A 22,750-nucleotide genomic window follows, 5' to 3' on the forward strand; every position below is an offset into this window, starting at 1 on the left:
GGATATATGATTTCTAAAAATACCAAAGAGAACCGCGCAACGAACCGCAACGACACTTTCCCAGTCTACAATATTCTGAAAAATTCATTTTTTAAGGCATATTTTTCGGGAAACTTTGATCTCTTGCCCTGCAGCTAAAAATCAATGTTTTTGGGATCTGCAAAAGCGAAAATACTCGTCATGCAATGGAGTTTACCAGTCAGATGCATATAATGGTGTAAGGTTCACGAGTGCACTGTGAAATAAGTGAGTATACAACCCGCGCCTCAGGTTGCAGAAATCTGGGCTCATCACATTCCACATGCTGCATATCTATCTACGTGGATGTAGGAATGTAGGGGCCTTAGTCCCTACTTTTCCTTTGAATGGATAAAAAACTACCGAGAGCGTGCGGGCCTGGCTTCAGCTCCCTTGAGCAGGGGTTCCTAGCTGCACCGGGCTCGAGCTGGGGTCCCTATGCTGATGTTCATCGGGCTAGCCAGGGTCCTTATTCTACTCTCCGGGCAAACCGGGGTCCCTATCTAAATCTCCGGGCTAATCGGAGCTTAAAACTATACGCCACGCGAACCGGGGATTACCTGGCCATACACCAGACGTACTGGGGAACACCTTACCTTCAGTTAATGCGTGACGCCGCCGGGCGGACCGGGGAGTTGTAACCTTGATACCTTGACTGCTCCGTGAGTGGCGATGAATAGCCGTTGTATTGGTGCGTACTTTAGGACGTAGGTGAAATGATGTAACGCGCCCGGCATAGGAGTTTAAGGAACAGAAAATAATGCTGATAAAATATCTAAAAACAATTGAACCTTGAGACCTTCTTTGTTTTATTTACGAATTTATTCATCTCTGGGGACCAGACAAAATCATCACTTCCTTTACATAAATAGAACTAAAAAGACCTTAACAAACATAAGCTATCTTAGTGACGCGAGCGCCCTCTCGTGGAACGTCGCCGAGGCTGGCCGCGGTCGGCGTCGCGGCGCGATTAGCCGTGCGGTAGACGGCGCGGCGCAGCAGCAGAACTTGCTTGGAAATACGCGGCAGAGGCGCGTCCAGTGGAAACCGCAGGTATAGTGAATATTTTGGATATTCCCATGTAATTTTGTTATCAGTAGGTGTCTGGGCATCGATTAAGATGGCTCTGATGACGGGAAAAAAATGTCGAAAAATTGGATTTTGCGCCGCTACGGACCCATAGTGCAGCGCCCTGGCAAAGGGAGTTGGAATTTTCAATGAAGTGTCCTTAAATACCAAAGTACAATTTCCTGCCTGCTTACCAAGTTCCTTTCCATTAGAAGCGGATAGTTAATTGAAATAACTACAGCCACTTCTATCATTATTGACATTTTTGGTCAAGTTGAGTTTATGACGAGGGTGATGAGGCAAGAAAGATACAATAAATACAAATTGAAAAGAAAAGAGTAGGTAATACATTACAGCCCAAGAATGGTGAATATAATGGACACCTTCCCTTGAGAGAAAATGGAGGGTTTACAAGGTGGCATGGGGTAACAGGGTTGCCACATTTTTACTGGCAGTTATCAAAAAAAAGCAAGGATTCAACACAACACTTAAAACAGAATACTAAACAGCATTCATAATTTAACTAATCTAACAGGGAAAAATGCCAAAAAATACATTGATAGGTTTAACAGTGCATTTTGATAAAAAAAAAAGGAGGAGTATCGTTTTGGGCCTTTTCCGGCCCCACCTGGATTTTGCTGAATGTTTCATATTTTCAAAGTACTAGTCCTAGGTAGACTTTATGCCAACTATTCTACCGAACAGAGCCCATGCAAGGGTGCAACATCGCCTCAAACCCAGAATCTTGGCACCGAAAAATAGTTATTTTTTTTTACTTTTTCGACTGTTATCACCCTTCTAGCAGATGATTCCTATGCATTTTTTGCGCACTTACCGTTTCTGGCCTTTTAAAGGCCTCCGATAAATTTTAAGGGGCCTTATGGCCCATTGTTGCCATTTTTGGCCCATTTTTAGGGTTTCTTTCAATTATACACACGTAGAAATCAATTCAAACTAAGAACCGTGTACGTTTTTGAAAAGAACGCAAAAAAACGAATCAATAATGCTCAGTAAAATTTTTTTCTACCTTGCCAAATTTTCGAGAAAAATCGCTCCAAAGAGCCTAAAACGGCCAAAATTCGATAAATTGCCACGCTTTAGGTTCAAGAAAGCGGGGTACAACTTTCATATTGACGTACGTAACAGTTCTTACCTACATATACAACATATTAAAAAATTATAGTTGTACCTGGATTCCCAAGATGTGAAAATTGACTGGGATGTCGATTTCAGCGGCGTTTTTTACTTGAAGGTAGCTCTTTTGAATGTTTTTCGACCTTAGTTACCCTCTATGGGTGTGTACTATATGTATTTTTCTGCGTACTTTTCATATCTGGCCATAAAAATGGCTTCCTGTGAATTTTGAAAGGCCTCACGGTCCATTGTTGCCAATTTTCACCAATTTTTAGAGGTTTTTTCAAGTTTACGTGTGTGAAACTTAATTTAATCTAAAAACCGTGTACATTTTCGGAAAGAACGTAATAAAATACATATATTGGGTGATTGTAACTTTTCCCTACGTTGCCAAATTTTCGAGAAAAATCGTGCTGAAGCGCCAAAAGTGCCAAAAATTGGATTAATCGTCACGTCGAAGGTTTAAGGAAGTGAATTTTGAATTTTCTTTCACTACAAATAACGTATCGAAAATGGAAAATTGCAATTCGTCTCACAGAACATGTAATGGCTCAGATGAACGTGATTAAACGGACCCTCAAGGTGCTTTTACCTTATCCTTCACTCCAGTTCACCTCTCTATTCCTGTAACCTCGAGATAATCCTTGGTTCTCAAGATGCTTGCTAAAGGCCAAATATACCAAACAACAGAAACTTCGTGGGAAAAGTGTCCCATGATCCACATGAAAGTCATTAATCACTTCCTGGAACCTTCGACAAGACGATTAATCCAATTTTTGGCATTTTTGGCGCTTCTTTGTATATTTGGCCTTTAGCAAGCATCTTGAGAACCAAGGATTATCTCGAGGTTACAGGAATAGAGAGGTGAACTGGAGTGAAGGATAAGGTAAAAGCACCTTGTAGGGTGGTCCACTTTGGGCGATATCGGAAAATGGACCGCGCCGCCCTCTAAATTTGTTCTATAAGACTAAAAAATGATGTATGCCAAGTTTTTTTGATCATCGATAATTTTAAGTGGTGCCGCATTGAGATTGAATTTAGGAAAAATCACCAAAAATAGGAAAAAATGACAAAAATTGTACAAATTGGCAACGTCTGTCTAAAAACTTAGATGACCCATTACGCCTCGTAAATTTGTTCCACAGAACACTAAAATAACGTGGACTAAGTTTCAGCACTTTTAAACAACATTGAAACATGCCACTCTCGTGCAGGTTTTCTTGAAAAATCACAAAAAATGACGTATTATCAGAAATAATTTTATTCTCTAACTGTAGGTAAAGTGAAAACAAAATAATGGCAATAGTTTGGGCGGTGTCAAAATAATGAATGAAACCTACGGTAGGAATAAATACATTGTTTTTTAGAAGTCTTGCCTCATGGTGGATTTGTTAAAATTTCTGAAAATTGTCCTATACTCTGCCACATTTTGCAGAATACTCTGTTTCTGTGTTTCATCCTTGGTCAAAATTGTTTCGTACTCACTGATTAATTTCACACCACGCTCAGCAATGTCGTTTACTACTTTCATCTTTTTGACTATTGACTGGCTTTTTTTGTAAGCCTCACTTTGGTCCCAGTCTTCAGGATCCTCACCTAGAAATTCATCGTTCAGTTCTAGCCACTCGAAAAAGTGATTAGAATCTGTGTTAATAAAATCACTTATCTCTTTTTTCTGCAGATCTTTAAGATCAGATAACTTTAACCTCTTAATACCTTCGTTCGAAGAGTTTTCTTTTGCAAGTGCTTCAACCATTTTTCTTTTTTCATCAGTTGATACTTCGTCATCAAAAAAACTAAGAGCAGCATTTTCCGGAGTTAAATACCACAAGTGATTTTTAATTTTATCAAGAACAGCATCAGATATATCCGAATCTATTTTTTCGTATTCAATCACCTTTTTCGCAAATTCCAAGTCACAGTTCGGGGCTTTGTGTGCCAAAGGTGCCGTAAACCATGCTTTTAAGTAAAGCTTTACGATAAAAATACACACATCTCTTAACTTTTCTTCTACTTCTGAAACAAAATCGAGCTGTCCCCTGAAAAGATACATTTTAAGGGTATAGATAGCTTTCGCCATCCAGCGAGTGTGATTGAAAGCACCAGGTGCTCTGAACTTGGCACCTTTTGTTTCACCTAAAATAATTTTTGAAAGTTTTAAAAATTCCTCGTAATCATCTCGTGGCTGTTTCGTGGACGTTAAGACTAGTTCTATGAAATTAAGTATCTCAGCTCGATCACTCTTAAAAAACACTAAATCCTCATCAGTAAAACTTTCAAATTTATCCTGATCAATACTTGGCCATGCATTTTTAAATTTAGAAAACAAGCTAACGTTTGGACCTGGAGAATGAGGTATTTTGCACTCAAAACAAGCTTTTAAGTACAGCTCGTAAATATGGTGCCGGCAAAGAAGATACAGTAAAGCCCTACCGAGAAATTGCTCCAAAATAACACAAGCACCATTGATGTGTCCTGTGTTGGAACTTGTGGTGTCACAACATAGTGCCTTAACAATCTCACTTTGATCCCATTCAATTAATTCAGAGTAAACAGCCTTTCCTTGCTCCAGCCCAGTTGAATCATGCAGTACAGGCACTGCCAACAGTTTTTCTACATCCCCGCTGGTTAAGAACACTGCAAGTCGATCATGTTTTCCAGACCCTTTATCATTAGGAAAAAGTTTCCCGTCCCAATGAACAACAGCTGCACTCAGAGTCATATCCTTAAAATACAGTTTTACTTTCTCGGCTTTTTCAAGACGCAAATTCTGCCTGGCTCGGCGGATAGAAGAGCGACTTGAAATAATCGAGGCTGGATCAAAGCCTAACGCTTCGACTACTGCTGATATCAGGTGAACGGCATCCCTGTCACTCACTTTACATTTGTCAAGAACCGTAACAACTTTGGAGCTCATGACGTTAATTGAACCCTGTGGTTTGGTTCTTTCCGGCGGCGGCGGCGGCGGCGCTGACTGTGAATGTGATGGTCCAGGTTCGCATTCGAGTGGTTCATCAACTGAAAGTTCTACTGAAGAATCTGTATCAACTTCCGGTTCTGAGCTATCCGACACATCCCGATAATCAGTAGCTCCACCTGAAAGTTGATAGTTTCAATCTTCACTAGGAGAACTTTAGGGAAAAAATAACAATAATTGTTCTTCAGTTCTACAGCATATTTCTGCCTTCTTCTCCCCCAGTAATGTAAAAAAAAAAAAATTGCAAAAGAAAAGGGATGTAAGTCCACGAAAGATGTAGAAAGTACAACTGTTTTTTGACATAAGTCAAAGGAAAAAGTCTAATTCGACCGAAAATTCTACCAACTGTATCCTCTATCCCGGTTTAAATCAGAAATAAGCCTTAGTTGAGGAGAAAAAATATACGCTTGTCAAATTGACAAATTGATAAGCATTTCCTAAGTTAACTAAGTTATTTAAAATTAGTAAAAAATTGAGAAAAAAGCTTACAATTTTTTTCCAGTTCCTTGGCAAGTTTCTCTGCTCGTTCTCGTTCCCTCTGCTGCCTCTCTGCTTTCCGTTTTTCCTGTTTTTCTAGCTTGGTGTCGATGCCATACATACATCCAACTCGTCCTTTCTTTCGTTGATTGATTAGAAAATCTCTGTCTTCTTTAATACGTATCATGTTCAAAGCATCAGCATGCGCAATATCGAATAGGTCATCCAAGTTGCTGATAAAGTCATTTTCACGTTGCACGTTAATAACACTGCGCCTATGTGAGTTCCTCTGCACATCTCTCCAGTCTTTGTAAAGATCTTCCACTTTTTTAATACAACGATCATCGTGTTGCACGGGAATTCTAGCTTTGCTCCAGAAAACTTTCACCTCTTGGATAACAAGATGCGAACTATTACGTAGATCCAAGCCCACTTCCCGCAGGTTAAAAAATAAAACTCTTAACACTTGTCCTTTTGAGGGGAGTTTACTCCCTCCAATGCCCGGACAGGAATTGCCGATCAAATAAACGCTCCGATCTTTACGTAAGGATGGTTTTGAAAGCGACATGGTTACACGAAATTTTTACGGAAGAAAAAATCGAAACCAAAAGCACGTGTACGCCCGATTGAGCAGGCATGGTCTGACTGAATCCCTAGCAGCCTGTGCCTTACGAGGCATAGGATATTTTGCAAAGTTCAGCACTTTTACGAGCAAACCAACGTTGATAAGTGCACACCAAGAGTGCAGTCAATTTTCTATACAAGCCTTTCAAAAATTTACTTTTGTCTGCAATATGACAACGCGTAACAGCGAGCCTCAGAAATTCCTGTCTTATCAGCTAGGCGCGAATATGAGCTGGGAGTCCTGGGAGTTCCTGGACTCACAGGCTGTGGATGCTGATTCGTCATACCTTGCCATATTGTGCTGTTAATGATGCAATAATTTGCTTCTAATTAGAAAAAAGCAAACTTCTCATGAAAAATAAGCAAAATTTTGAAGGAAAAAACTGCCAAAACAAACCGAGAACGAAAATGGGGTAATTTATCTATTTTCGCGCGATTTTTCATACAAAGCGGAACCCCTCCCCTCCACTTACATTAACATTAAACTCGCATACATTTTAGTACGGATTATTTTGAAGTCATGTTGACCATATTTAGAGGGTGCCACTGTTAATTTACCGACGTTGCCAATTTATACATTTTTTTCATTTTTCCCTATTTTCGGCGAATTTTCGAAAATTCAGCCTCAATGCGGCACCACTTAAAATTATCGGAGAGGAAAAAAATTTGGCACACATCATTTTTTAATCCTAAGGAACAAATTTATGGGGCGGCGTGGTTCAGATTCGAAGAAAAAACATCACCCATGTTAAAGTGGACCACCCTAACCTTGAGGGTCCGTTTAATCACGTTCATCTGAGCCATTACATGTTCTGTGAGACGAATTGCAATTTTCCATTTTCGATACGTTATTTGTAGTGAAAGAAAATTCAAAATTCACTTCCTTAAACCTTCGACGTGACGATTAATCCAATTTTTGGCACTTTTGGCGCTTCAGCACGATTTTTCTCGAAAATTTGGCAACGTAGGGAAAAGTTACAATCACCCAATATATGTATTTTATTACGTTCTTTCCGAAAATGTACACGGTTTTTAGATTAAATTAAGTTTCACACACGTAAACTTGAAAAAACCTCTAAAAATTGGTGAAAATTGGCAACAATGGACCGTGAGGCCTTTCAAAATTCACAGGAAGCCATTTTTATGGCCAGATATGAAAAGTACGCAGAAAAATACATATAGTACACACCCATAGAGGGTAACTAAGGTCGAAAAACATTCAAAAGAGCTACCTTCAAGTAAAAAACGCCGCTGAAATCGACATCCCAGTCAATTTTCACATCTTGGGAATCCAGGTACAACTATAATTTTTTAATATGTTGTATATGTAGGTAAGAACTGTTACGTACGTCAATATGAAAGTTGTACCCCGCTTTCTTGAACCTAAAGCGTGGCAATTTATCGAATTTTGGCCGTTTTAGGCTCTTTGGAGCGATTTTTCTCGAAAATTTGGCAAGGTAGAAAAAAATTTTACTGAGCATTATTGATTCGTTTTTTTGCGTTCTTTTCAAAAACGTACACGGTTCTTAGTTTGAATTGATTTCTACGTGTGTATAATTGAAAGAAACCCTAAAAATGGGCCAAAAATGGCAACAATGGGCCATAAGGCCCCTTAAAATTTATCGGAGGCCTTTAAAAGGCCAGAAACGGTAAGTGCGCAAAAAATGCATAGGAATCATCTGCTAGAAGGGTGATAACAGTCGAAAAAGTAAAAAAAAATAACTATTTTTCGGTGCCAAGATTCTGGGTTTGAGGCGATGTTGCACCCTTGCATGGGCTCTGTTCGGTAGAATAGTTGGCATAAAGTCTACCTAGGACTAGTACTTTGAAAATATGAAACATTCAGCAAAATCCAGGTGGGGCCGGAAAAGGCCCAAAACGATACTCCTCCTTTAATGGTGTGCATTTTCACATACAAAAAAAGACAAGGGGAATTTACATAGTTAGTACGGGTCCACACATTTTGGTATATTTTATGCTCCTGCAGTTTCTTGTAAGAATATCAGTCGTCATCTTATGCTAAGATCAGTGCTAAGATCCTAGGAATCACGTACAAGACTTGATTTGTCAATGTGTTCAGAAATTATATATATTAATCTACAACAAGGAACACCTTTGAGGCACTGGACGTAAACCGTTGAACAGCAATACAGAAGCAAAAATCATGAAAATCGTTCACTTGACTAAATGGTTGAGGGTGGAGAGCAACTGGCCAAGGATGCAATTAATATTTTCACCAGAAAATTAATATGAGGGAATGAAGATTTTGAGATACTGTTTTGAACGCTCTTGTGCTTGGAGCACTGGCTTCTCCTCAGGGTGTTTACTGAAACCGGCTGGCTCCTTACTTTTGCAGTACTTTTTCATGACTTCAAAAAATATGGTACCCCCTTGACAGAAAAATTCAGCTCTTTTGGGTGCCAAAATTTAAAACATTTTTAGAATTTACGCCCAGATTGCAACAGAAATGATATAACCAGGAAATTCGAAGCTCATTTGCGGTCTGAAGATCAACTGGCTGCACAATCGCGGTCTAGTGGGTAAATTCTCTACTATGAATCAACGTGCAAGGGATTACATACTTCCCAGGCTGTCTCATTAAAAATCACGCGTTGTATGAGACGAAAACTTCCGAACCTTCTTGGGGAATTTTCGAACTTTTTCAGCACTTCTAGACCACCCTAAAAAAAAAAAAATAAATAAATCAGTACTACAGCGAAAGCTTGTTGAGTCGAATTGTGGAGGGACCAGAAAAAATTCGACTTAAGTGGCATTTCGTCATAACCGTGGTTATGACGAAGCATAGCGAGCATAGCGAGCTTTAACTGTACTTCCAGACCTGCAGACGCGCTGTTCTGGGGCTGTTTCTAGCACGATTTTTCTGTTCAATGATCTCTCACTTCCTACAGATGGACGACGTAAGTTTGGAGTAAGTACCTAAGGAAGTAAGTATGGAGTAAGTACCTAAGTAAGTAAGTAAGTTAGGGCCGGGCTGACCAGCGAGGCGCCCTCAAGGGGCCGAGGCAACTGGCAAGAACCCTGCCGTCATGCACTCCAAAGTTAAACCGTGCTCCTTAACTTTATACTACTGACTTATTCTGTATACTCTATATTCCCGCAGGACTCAGCCGCTGTCTGATAGCAAACGGTAAGTCTTATCAAAGACTGTAGCAGACGCTACAGAGCACAGATTTTCGGAGCATGTCGCGCAAAATTCAGCAAAGAGGCTCAGCGACCATCAGATAATGTCGGATTTGTCTGAACTATTTGGATAGATTTGATACAAATCTGGATCAAAATAATTCGTATTTGCGAAATTTCAGCCGTTGAGCGATGACTGTTGACTTACATATTCAGCTGCTAAATTCAGCATGTGATTCTAGCACCAGTCGAACAGGGCAGACAGACTTCTTACTGGGAGACTGTGTCCTTTCCACACCAGTCATCTTGAAGGGTCAGAATGTTAGAGAGGGCATAGTCATCCATGGTCATGATGACTTATCAGCCACCTCCGGGGATTGAACCCTGTGCCTCACTGCTGGCAGCGAACTGCTACACCACTGAGACTGACTTTAGAGATTGACTAAACTACTTGTAAAACGTGGAGGCTTTCTAATTCATTTCATTAGACTTGTTTCAACGTTACAGTTTTTTTTGGATGCTTACACTGAAAAATCTCATGGCATTTGAGAATAATTTTTATGTAATGTACTCATGCATTCTGCTTACACAGGGTGATCCAAAAGTCCCTTCCACCCCCTCTAACTTTTTACCTAATTGAGATAAAGATTTGAAACTTGGGGAATATTCCTAGGTCAAAGGGAGCTACTTTTTGGCCCCCCTAAAATTTTCAGGGGGGCCCCCCTTGGGGGGGGGGCAACGGCCCCCAACTTTTAATTTTCAAATGGGAAGACCCCCTTTGTGATAGCTCGTTCGAAAGATCATAAAAAGAAAACTTTTCGCGCAAACCCGAAGTCAATATCTCAAACCGTTTCAAAATGGCGACCGGTTAAAGTTCGAAATGGCCGAAAATTCACACCGGTTATTTGTCGATGGATTTGCGCGAAAATCGGTATGTAGGGGTATTTTGACACGAGAAAAACGAATTTGACGTTAGATTTTCAATAAAACCGAAATTTCCAAAATGGCCGCCGGTTAAAGTTTAAAATGGCCGAAAATTGTCACCTCGGTTTTTTGCTGATGGATTTGCCTAAAACTTGGAATTTGAGAGTATTTTGGCATATGATGAACAAATTTGAACTTAGATTTCTAAAAAAATCAATTTTTGGTCATTTTGAACTTTAACCGGCGGCCATTTTGGAAATTTCGGTTTTTTTGAAAATCTAACGTCAAATTCGTTTTTCTCGTGTCAAAATACCCCTCAATACCGATTTTCGCGCAAATCCATCGACAAATAACCGGTGTGAATTTTCGGCCATTTTGAACTTTAACCGGCCGCCATTTTGAAACGGTTTGAGATATTAACTTCGGGTTTGCGCGAAGTTTTCTTTTTTTATGCTCTTTCGAACGAGCTATCACAAAGGGGGTCTTCCTATTTGAAAATTAAAAGTTGGGGGCCCCCCTGAAAATTTTAGAGGGCCAAAAAGTAGCTCCCTTTGATCTAGGAATATCCCCCAAGTTTCAAATCTTTACCTCAATTAGGTAAAAAGTTAGAGGGGGTGGAAGGGACTTTTGGATCACCCTGTATACATTAAGTCTGGGAGGATTTGAAGAGAAGCCATCCCACTTGGCAAGACTGAGCTCTGTCATTCGGCTCCGTAAGTCGGTGGAGGGGCTCACCCCAATATTCATGTTACTTACAAAATATAGTATTCGAATGGTGATTGAGTTAACAAGGTGTCTGTCTGCCACGCCGTTTCTGGCCGATTGAACGTAGAGGAGTCGGGTAATGTGTTCTGAAGAGCCCATCTATCTGCGTGTGTATTGTATTTGTAGCAGCGGAGAAGCAGAGGAGTCTAAATTCGCACCATACACACCGAGGAACTGAGGTTGAGGCATGGTTGTGGGCGCAAGACACACCTTGCACGTGCATTTTTCATTCCAATTCATCATCTCAATTCACACGCACACAGTCGCATGGTATATACATAAAAAGAAAAGCATATATCTGTAATATGAAATGAATTCCCATCACAAACGATGTTAAATGAGTATAATGCAAGTGGATCATGATGGGCTTGAGGATCAATGTGTGATATTGTTAACCTCACTTCAAAAGAGAAGGTATTTCTTGGATTTTAGATTCTCTTCAGAACTTCTGTAGGTACCTTTGGCACGGGAGAGTATAATTAATATGCAGAGGTCAGCAGCAAAAACTCTTTTCAAAGATTGAAATAAGTTTGTACAGAAAGCTAGAAATATAAAAATATGTGAGAGCTCATTATTTAACAGTGATTTTTTTCCATGTAGAGCATATATGTCTTCTCGAATGTATCGTGAGCTGAAACTAAGGGGGTGTGCAGTGCAAAGAAAAGAGTTTAACACATTACCATTGGAGCACGTTATAGCTACAGTAGAAGGAGTTTGGAATCTGTCCAGTGATCAGGTAAGTTGGGCTCTAGATATGTCTTTGAGAATCTGTACAAGAGAAATAATTTCCCATCATACTGGAAATTAGACTTCTGCTCACTTGCTTTCATTTCATCATCCTTTTTGCAATATCTTCCAACTCACAAATCACGATGCTCACTGAAATCTCCTACCATCCCAACTCAATGGATATTCTTTTCCTTTTGCCTCACATTCCCTTCGTTTTTCCTGATGTCATGTTTCTTCACGGCCATTTAATAAACGTCGAGCAAGCTTAAAGCTTCATTTGGCATGCGCATACATATGCTGTCACGACTCATTTGTGAATTCTTTGTTTTACAAAAAACATCTTTTCCCTCTTACTTTTAGGGCAACTTGGGAAAATTTATAATTTCCAATGTACGGCTGGTATGGTTCGCTGCCATGAATGAGGCTTTCAATGTCTCCGTGCCTCACATTCAAATTATATCTGTAAGTATTCTCATCTGTCTAGTCATATCATTAAGAACTTCAATCACTATCAACTTGAGCGATCCTGTTTTTTTCTTTCACTCTAATTCAGGTTCTTGTTCATAATAGACCACTGTTGTTGCTTTGTCTAAATGGACAAACTTTCACCGAAATTTAATCAGACTGGTTCACCAAACTTAGCACGGTCAGTTCCGAGAATGAAAAAGGGAGGTTATCTTTAAAGTGTGAATGACTTTGAAAATAGTTTATTTCAGTATCTTTCGGCAAGATTTTACGGCTAGATTCTGATCAAAGCGCCCTTTGACTTTTTATATCATTCCTGCATCTTGAGACACTTGGAGCAATTGATGTGTAGTAGAGTAAGCTAAAAATTGTTACATGATGCAATTTGAAAAGAATGTTAAAAAATGGCAGATGTCTAAAGGAATTAATCAAAACATTCAACTTTCAATTTCTGCCGGATGAAATTTCAAAACCAATTGAATGTTTCAACATTCATCAAAAGTTCTTCGATGTAACTTACTTCCTTCTTTAAAAATGACTATATCCCTTGCATCTATGTGCTATATTACAGATTAAAATCAGGGATTCAAAATTTGGTCCAGCTTTAGTTGTGGAAAGCTCCATCAACAGCGGAGGTTACATCTTGGGGTTTCATATAGACCCCAGTGAAAAATTACATAAAATTGCACATGAACTTGCCCAGCTACACAAAATCCACTCTAAGAACCCTGAATTAGGAGTTCATTTTGTGCTACAAAACCAGGTTTGTGAAACTCAAACTATTAATGGAAAGGTGGATTGATACATAGATTTCAAATTTTGCTAGGTGGGATATTTAAATTTGTGTCACTGGATGGAAGGTGGCTAGGGTGTGACTCATTTGGGGTGAATATGTTTGATGGCAGAAAAACACATCTAAAGAATTTCGGCCCAAAATTCGAATTTTTAGAGGTCTCTCACATGCCTTAAAGTTGACTATTTTAGCCTAATTCAGTAAAATTTATTCAAAACTGAAACCTATGCTGTGACACAATAATTATTGAAAAATTAAGACGAGAAATATTATTCAGTTTGATTCCTACAGTGGGTAGTAGGGTGTTCCGTTTTTAGACAACCATCTCAAAACCTTGCTCCCCGGGCTTTTTCCCATTCCTTTTGGTCCCCCCAAAGATAATTCTGAAGTGTCAGCACCATAGCTTAATTCTACACTTTTCCCCAAAGCGATGAACATTTTGGAAGCAATTACATTGGTTTAAATGGGGAGAAAATAGGCCGATTCGCGGAACTACGTTTTTCCGCTGTAAAATGCGCCGAAATGATTTCAAACCTGACCATCTCCTGAGAAGTCATACAGAGGCCTCTTTTGAACGAGAAAATTCCACTTTTGACCCAGAGATGGGGGCAGGGTGGGTCACGGTGCAGTCAGTTCTGAGGCGCTGCGCGCAGCAAAATGATTGCATTTGACAGTTTTTGATCAACTTCAAGACAGGTCTTCCGAAGCTGAGGAGGCTAATGTATCTCATAAATTGTAATAAAATAATGTACAAGAGTTGTTTTTATCCATTCAGAAATATTTTCGACCATTTACACTGTTGCCAAATTTACTTGAACCTGGAAGAAAATTAGTGTAAATCATGTTCTGCACTTGAGTGATTTTGGCAATAGTGTATATTATAGTATAGAAATGGTCGAAAATAGTTCTGAAGGGATGAAAACAACTCTTGTACATTATTTTATTACAATTTATGAGATACATTATCCTCCTCAGCCTCGGAGGACCTGTCTTGAAGTTGATCAAAAACTGTCAAATGCAATCATTTTGCTGCGCGTAGCGCCTCAAAACTAACTGCGCCGTGACCCACCCTGTCCCCATCTCTGGGTCAAAAGTGGAATTTTCTCGTTCAAAAGAGGCCTCTGTATGACTTCTCAGGAGATGGTCAGGTTTGAAATCATTTCGGCGCATTTTACAGCGGAAAAACGTAGTTCCGCGAATCGGCCTATTTTCTCAGCATTTAAACCAATGTAATTGCTTCCAAAATTTTCATCGCTTTGGGGGAAAGTGTAGAATTAAGCTATGGTGCTGAAACTTCAGAATTATCTTTTGGAGACCAAAAGGAATGGGAAAAAGCCCGGGGAGCAAGGTTTTGAGATGGTTGTCTAAAAACGGAACACTCTAGTGGGTAGAATTGATAAGAAGTTAAAGCCACCTCTCGAATTGTAATAGTTTGTCGTTAAAATCCACTCAACGTGGGTACGACTATGAGAATAAATTACAAAGCAAACCAATCACGTAGCCCCTTTCCTCCTTAGTCTTATCTTGTCTAGTCAACAAATGCAGAACTTTAATAATCAGGTCAGGATCCACCTTGTAAAATAACTGCTTCTTTATTTCAGCCACCATTGCCAGAGACTCCCTCAGTTGAAGAGATAGAGGAGCCTGAATTTGAAGATTCAATCAAAGACTTGTCTTCTAATTTGGTCATGTATGGTGCTGGAGGAGAACTTGTCACACCTCGACCCCTAACGTTCTTTAGTGAGATTGGACTTGCGATGGAACAAATTCGAGATGGGTTTACTCTGACTGGGTTATGGGAGGTGATACCATCTTAAAAAAAAAAAAAAAAAAAAAAAAAAAAAAAAAAAAAAAAAAAAAAAAAACTTCTGTCCTCAACATTTTCATTCCATGGAGTGACGATAGGATTCACGATTCACTTCTTCAGTTATTCAAGAATAACCACAAGACTCGGCCTGTAGGGATTTACGAGTCAAAGCCTAAAATATATACAACTAGAAGGCTATGTAATGTTCATCCATTGTTGGTGGATCCAAAGCACATCAGGAATCCATGAAAAGAGTTGGCATTGCATTTGTCGGCAACAACATAAATTCACAAAAGTGTGCAGAGATGATCATACTATTTGTCCACATCAAGCTAGTTGATTATAAGAACATAATTTTATGCATTAGGAAACAAAATTAATGTTATAGAGCAATTTTCAACTGATGAAGGAATTGCCATTTAAAATTAATAATTTTAATTCGCCTTCAAGTTAGTGAAACTAAACAGGACTCGGAGGACTCATTCGATCCCTCTTTGAAATTTTCTTTTGAAGTTGTAAAACACCACATGAATTGTTTCCTGAAGTATCGCTGGAAACTCGGATTGCAATCTGCGAGCTTTCCTCAGTCTTATAAAAATTGTGGAAAAATGAGTCTGCAACAATATGATGGCAAGCCAAGTTCAAACTCGCTGCAATCTTGTGCTTAAAATAAAATAATCAATGCTGTACTTACAAATTTTACACTGTTATTCCACGTCATGTCAAACTTGGAGCTTGGTTTTCCCATTGTTTGTTTAAACTATGATCACGTGCTAAAATGAAAAAAAAAATAAATCCTATGAATGAAACACTGCCAATGGCACTCAATATAGTTGGTGCACTGCAAAATCATGTATTTTTGCAGCTCTCGAAGGTCAGACCATATGATGAAATATAATTTTTGGTTAATAGAGCGACTTTCAAAGTCATGTTTGATTCAAAGTAGCAGCCTATAAAAAGGATTGTCAACATTTTTTTCAATATGCAGGTTCTCAGTTGTTAATTGCCAAATTTTTATTATCTTTTTTCTCAAAAAGAGCCGAGAGAGAGGAGATTATGCTTAAATTATACAAATAATTATGAAGTAGCCAATTGATTTTTTAAAATGTTTAGGAAACCAAATTTTGAGACATCTCCAAATTTTAGGAGTATAATGACTTTAGACCGGAAGGGAAATTGCTCTTTTTTTTGGATCAATGGTAAAGATGAGTAATGATCGGACATTTAATTGAAATATCATGACCATTTTAACACGCCTGATACGCAAATTGCACCCCTGCTCACAAACTTCAGAGGAAAGTGAACACTTTACCTTCAAAACATTACTCAAACTGATTTTGGACTAATAATTATAAGCATAATATGGTGGATCTGAGCTGCACTTACCAAACTTTATTGAGCGAAATTGTTACGTAGGGGAAATTCATTAACTACTGCAAAGGATTTACAAACTCTGACCTGACAAATATTTCCTACAGATACTTGAGATACAGTCAGATGTTTCGAATTCTGGACATTCAGTATTTGTTCACATACAAAAGAAATTATCTCACTAATACAACCTTTTTATACAGGGTTATCCAAAAGTCACCTACCACCCCTGTAACTTTTTTCCTAATGGACCACTAGACAAGGTACGAATTTAAGCAATCTGATACATGTTTCTTAACCATAATTTCGCGTAAAACACGATTCACACAACGGAAATGACTGAAACCAACTCCTGACGAAGATATTATTTTTATTTCACATTGGTTACGAGGAATTTGAACTGCCCGCTCACAAGAAACTCATAACTCTACGTGAGTCAAATCGCGCACTTCAACGGTTTCAGCAAGCTTCTCAATCGAGCAATATTCATTTCTCACCATGTGTTGTTCAAACTATTAGCAATTTGCTATAGCTGAGCCGAAGCGTCAAGATTGAGGTTGCAAGATTTTTATATCGCTGAGACTGCCATGATAAACGTTTAGCGCGCGATGTGAATCACGTAGAGAATTGAGTTTTTATGAGCGGGTGGTTTGAATTCTCGCATCAAGAATCATTAAATATCTTCGTTATGAGTTAATGGCGGTAATTTTTGTCGTGCACATCGTGTTTTACGTGAAATTTCAGTTACGATACATGTATCAAAATGCTGAAATCCGTACCTTGTCTAGTGGTCCATTGAGATCGAAGTTTGAAACTTTGGGAATTTTCTTCGGTTTATGGTGGAAACTTTTTGGTCCCCCCAAAATTTTGCGGGGCGGCCCCCCTTAAGGGAGGCGGGGGCTAAATTTTTTTTTCAAATGGCAACCCCCCTTTTGTGATACTTCATTCGAAAGATAATAAAAAAAGAACATTTTTGGCGCAAACCGCAGGTCAAAATGTTAATTTTTGACAAAATGGCGACCGGTCAAAGTTCAAAATGGCGGAAATTTGGCATCTCCGTGTTTTATCCGCGGATTGGTCTGAAACTCAGAATTCTGGGGGTTTTGGGACGAGAAAAACGATTCTGGCATTAGTTTTCCAGCAATATCAGTCCTTTTCAAAATGGCGGCGGTTAAAATGGCGGCTTAGAGCGGGAAGTGGATATTTAGGCTGCTTATCGTCGGATTTGTATGAGACTTGGTATCCGGGGGTATTTCGGCACAAGAAGAACGAATTTTTCATTGGATTTCTGAAATTTTTAAAAACTTTAAAATGGCGGAGAGAAGATGACGGAAAATCCATATCAAGGCTGTTTACCGATGGATTTGCACAAAAGTCAATACTCTGGTGGTTTTTGGCTCGAAAGAAATTAATCTTTCATTAGATTTTTGAAACACTGAATATCGTCAAAATGGTGGCGTAAAAATAACGGAGAATCCGCATCCACCATCGCCATACGCATTTTCTCCGCCATTTTAAAGTTTTTAAAAATTTCAAAAATCCAATGAAAAATTCGTTCTTCTTGTGCCGAAATACCCCCGGATGCCAAGTCTCATACAAATCCGACGATAAGCAGCCTAAATATCCACTTCCCGCTCTAAGCCGCCATTTTAACCGCCGCCATTTAGAAAAGTACTGACATTTCTGGAAAACAAATGCCAGAATCGTTTTTCTCGTCCCGAAAAACCCTAGGACTTCGAGTTTCAGACCAATCTGCCGATAAAAAACGGGGATGCCATATTTTCGCCATTTTGAACTTTGACCGGTCGCCATTTTGTCAAAAATTAACATTTTGACCTGCGGTTTGCACCAAAAGTTTTCTTTCTTTATTATCTTTCGAATGAGGTATCACGAAAGGGGGGTTGCCATTTGAAAAAAAAAAGTTAGCCCCCGCCCCCCAAAAAAAGTTGCTACCATAAACCGAGGAAAATTCCCAAAGTTTCAAACTTCGATCTCAATTAGGAAGAAAAAAGTTACAGGGGTGGTAGGTGACTTTTGGGTAACCCTGTATGTAAGATAACTTCTCAATAAAACATACTAACAGTTGTGATATGGTTCTCGACAGCACTGCAATAGGGGCGATAGCTATGGAATCAATATCCAGCAGCAAAATATGGAGGTTAATTGATTGAAATTTTAATCCGCATGGTGCTGATGCTGTCGAGACAAAATTACACTCCATTCGCAGTCAAAAAACATTTTGATAACTAATTAACAGTTGGAGTATCCAGGAAGTTGCACCAACCAACTACGAGGGAACTCGGCGATTCAGTTTCTCAATGCAAGAGGTGGAACCATCGAAAGTACCACAAATGTTTAGTTGAAGGGGTGAATTATTGATTCAGAAAGGAATAAGTCATTTTGGAACATTTTTAAGAGGTTCTAAGGGGTCATTCAATGTCAACTCAAGGAGGTTTTGAACCTTGACCTCTTGGATCATGTTCAAACTTGGTGTGCTGCAAGTTCCTATTGAAAAAGAAATATTCCCTAAATTTTAGGTCATTTGGTCACTCCGTTAATTTTATATGGAATTTCAAAGTTTGGAAAAAATTCAGTTTTTTTATGACTGATAAAACTTTGAACGGCTGTTACTTTTCAACGGTTCATCAGAAAAACTTGAACTAGGTCTTGTTTTGAAGCCTAGAAGTTCCTCTTTTTTTAAAAAAAATTGAAAAAAAAAAATTAGAAAAACTTTGGAAAATTTTGAATTTTTAAATTTGAATTTTTCAAAAAGGGCATTTTTTAAAATCTCGATTTTATTTGTAGGTGATCCTTACATAATCTTAAAAAGCATTTCCCAAAGTTTCATTGTGGGCCGCCAAGCGGTTCCTGAGTTATAGCAATAAACGTAATCCTACTTAAATTGCATCTGTATGTACCTACTATATGTATACAAGTCATGCATAAGCCATGCATAGTAGGGATAGATTCCCTTGACATGGCTGTTAATTGAATGGGCTCTAAATAGTGGGAGTAGGATGTTTTCATAGATGCTCATTGTTTAGTATCACCTTTTGTAAAACAGATATTTAAAACATCCGAAGGGGGGGGGGGAGAGCGGGATGCCTGCTCGCTCTCTACATGGAACATTTTTGCCCTGCCTCAACAGCAAATTTTTGCAAGGTTTTTTTGTTTCCTCTTCTTCTCTCTTTTCCCCCAGTGAAACTCAGAAAAATGAAGGAAAAATCAAGAGTGGCGGTAGCCACCCCCGGTCGAGGTAAATGACGTCCTACTAAAGTCCCGATAGCAAACGGGTGGCCGACACTCTTAGTCACAGGCAACTCCCTTAATCTGAAAATTGATTCGGTTGGAACTCGACTGCAGCCCAAACGACGGCACGGATTCCTACGATCTTGGTGTCTACGGACGCATCTCAATTAGAACTACAAAGTGGAAGAGTTTCATTAAGATCCATTGAGTTTTCAAAAAGTTATAAGCACTTAATGACCCAAAACGACGAAAATTTTACTTTTCACTTTGCCGGGAAATTTGAATTTCAAGAATCCAGGGTCCTGAGAAAGTCACTAAAACTCCGCGATAACGGTAAACCTTAGACCCATAAAAGTGGGTACCTAAAGAATCGCCATGTTATCGTGTCCACGGGTTTTTACAATTTTTTAACATTCCTGGTGTTCTAAAAGAGAAATTACGGAAAATACGACTGAACCGACGAAGCCTACCCGTCATAACCATCTTTGACAACAGATTTCTCGCTTACACGGCCGCAGATCGTAATGGAGCCTATTTAAAGGGCACTCCTTGAAGATATAAGGATTTCATTTCGCCACATAAAATAGGGCTTTATTGCACGGATAATCCAGCATCTGCTCCAATCGTTCAAAATTTCAGCTATAATATTTGAATTTAGAAAAAAAACCAGTGGAGTGGTGGTTCAATACCATTGGTTCATTCTGTTCAGGTCCGTCCGAGTTTCGGCGATTATACCAACCTCCAGCTACTGTATTTATTTGTGAATAATGAACAGATTTAATTTAAAAGTTCAATTCATTTTAGATCCTAACTAATATTACACACTTATATTATTATGCCCACTTTTATCCCGATACACTACTTCATTGGTTTCTTAAAAATTTTCAAGTGATTTCTGGTCGGTTGTTACCAACCTCTTTAACTAGTTGTGAATAGATTTACCTAATTTGGATAAGAGTTTAATTCTTTGCAGATGCTAACTACTATACTTACATACTCATATTATTACGTCTGCGGTGTTCTACTGGAGCCCGATATACTATTACCTTAGTTTCTCTTAAAATGTTAAAGTGATATCTTAATTTTATTGAACGATATGTGACAAATTTTTAAGTGAGGTTATGTCGTCATGTTTATGTCAGTACCTGACCGAAGCGATAGACGTAATTCCGGTAAATTACGTCAACGAAAGTACACCGAAATTGTGCCAAACTCTCCAAAGGAAGCAGCATTTACATCACAGAATGTATTCTCACTACCAAAGTCTAAAAATTACTGGAATATGAGCCTCGGCCTTCACATGCGACTGTCACTGAACTTCGACCAAAATTTATTCGCTCTATATCTTGCCATCAACCTATGTGCTCTGGAGTGATTATGCTTCTCTGAAGTGTATGTTATTTACATTAAGTACATGTTTCCTTCATGATTTATCTTGGAATCTTCCTATCTCTTCTACCGTTCTTGTTAAGCGTGGCTTGCGTACCTGAGTATGTGAGGCACAATTCCATCCCTTTTCGGAACAGTTCAATCATAGGTCAACTTAATGTCACATAATCAAAGGTCTTTGACTGTGAGCATTTGCTCAAATTGGTTTCTTCTTAGTCTCTTTGATTTTGCGTCAGGAGTTGTTAGAAACTTCATTTTGCCCAACAATGTATAACAAGGTCTTTAATGAAAGGTATGTACCCGTTTTATTTTCATAATTTCATAAGTTGATGATAAAAATACAATGAAGGCTTCATTTTCTTGCATAAATTGCTGTGTGAAATGGGTGCGTCCATTCCTCCTCTATTTAAAAGCGTAACAGAATGTATCGCTCATCTGTTTAGAGGACTGCAGTATTAAGATACGTAGGTACGTGTTCCTGCCTAGTTCCATTGGAATAAGTGTGATCATGTTAATCAAGGCTAAATACAATTAGAACCCATGGTATCAATGTAATCATGAATGCCTCTCCACTCTTACCAACTAGGTATGGCATATCCTCCGATCAACAGATGGAGATTGCCGTCTCAGTACGAGGGTGAGCCTACGAACCCAGGTATGGTGACTGTAAGTACCGCTCTGGCCTCTCACATTCAGATGAGCCTTTTTTTCTAATGAACTCATGCCAATACGTAGATCTCCAGACTTATTTACTGCATTAAGAACACATAAGATAATAAATCAAGTAGGTCAAGTCAGTTGTCAATCTTTATACCAAGTGCAGGTACCAACATAATTTTTTGTTATTGGGTGGACAAAAGACACTAGCTGCATCGCGGCGATTCATAGATTCAATTGTTCCCAACCGATCCGTGATTTGGCGTCAATCCTTTGGATAAAAAAATCACGATATTTCCATTATTATTAATTAAAAACATCATTTAATTTGACAACAGTTCTGTGTGCGTTTCCCACTGTCTGAAGTTCAGTAAAAATAAGGACTCAATTGTGGTGGCCACATTCTTCATGATGCAGTTACTTCTCAACCAATGAACACCAGATTCGTTTCATACTTTGAGTTTCGCCTTGTTGGATCAATTTTTGATTGGCTCTTGCATTTCGGTTAAAGCGGAAGACTGAGTATGAACCATGGAACGAAGGGTACAACAAGAAACAAACGGAATGAGAGAGGGAATGTAAGTAGGAGATGGTAGGAAAGCAACAAGAGCAAAATAAACAAAACCTCGAAAATAAGAAGGCAAATTTTTATCCAGACGAATTTCTACTTCAATCTTAAAATACATTCTCCTCAAAACCCTTATTCTTTTAGTGCATTTTCACGATATTCTTAGTTTTTGCTGCTATACTGTGTGCCATCCTATAAAGCCCTATCTGAAAGTAAATAAATTCGCGGGCAATTTTTAAACTTTTCTTTGCTGCAATTGGTCCGAGTTCTCAGGATCTGAGAAGTTGCAAGAATCAGAATCAGCATTGGTGCGTTCTCTCGCGGCTAACGCCGAAACCCTAGTTTTCACTTTCACTTTTCTCCACCAGTAGCGCTCTACTTTCGTTCCGGTTATCCGATTCGCTCTGAACTTCCCAAATCCTAGACCCAATTCCGGGAGCCACCGAACGCTTCGGTTTTGCTAGCTCATCGTACAGCAAGACCTTTCGGTACTTATTCACCCAAAAACGACCTACAAAAACCCTCAAAAACATTTTTCGGGCAAAAAATCCGGTCGAGGAAATTGACGTGTCACTTCCTTTTAATCAAGTATAA

General features: G+C 38.9%; 2 protein-coding genes across 7 annotated transcripts in view; one reads left to right on the forward strand and one right to left on the reverse strand.

The window, feature by feature from the left end:
- Positions 1–15,222, forward strand: part of BBS5 (Bardet-Biedl syndrome 5 protein) — a 26,779-nt gene extending 11,557 nt beyond the window's left edge. Inside the window, exons 4-7 of the mRNA XM_072296456.1 lie at positions 11,658–11,864; positions 12,218–12,319; positions 12,894–13,085; positions 14,717–15,222. Coding sequence (XP_072152557.1) covers positions 11,658–11,864; positions 12,218–12,319; positions 12,894–13,085; positions 14,717–14,932 — 717 coding nt within the window. The 3' untranslated portion in view covers positions 14,933–15,222. The remainder of the gene's footprint in view (positions 1–11,657; positions 11,865–12,217; positions 12,320–12,893; positions 13,086–14,716) is intronic.
- Positions 1–22,750, reverse strand: part of LOC109038537 (transmembrane protein 179) — a 71,477-nt gene that overhangs the window by 17,559 nt on the left and 31,168 nt on the right. The window contains exons 6-9 of one of the 6 annotated variants that reach the window (XR_011899187.1): positions 15,617–15,695; positions 11,120–11,426; positions 7,067–8,979; positions 804–3,116 (exon numbers count right to left, since the gene is read on the reverse strand). Coding sequence is in view for 3 of the 6 variants with exons in the window: in XM_072296357.1 (XP_072152458.1) it covers positions 15,640–15,695 (56 nt within the window). In the remaining 3 variants the exon portion in view is untranslated. The other 5 variants (XR_002009604.2, XR_002009605.2, XM_019053623.2 and 2 more) reach the window with 5 other exon arrangements.

This window comes from Bemisia tabaci, chromosome 2, assembly GCF_918797505.1.
Source record: "Bemisia tabaci chromosome 2, PGI_BMITA_v3".
Lineage (NCBI taxonomy): Eukaryota > Metazoa > Arthropoda > Insecta > Hemiptera > Aleyrodidae > Bemisia > Bemisia tabaci.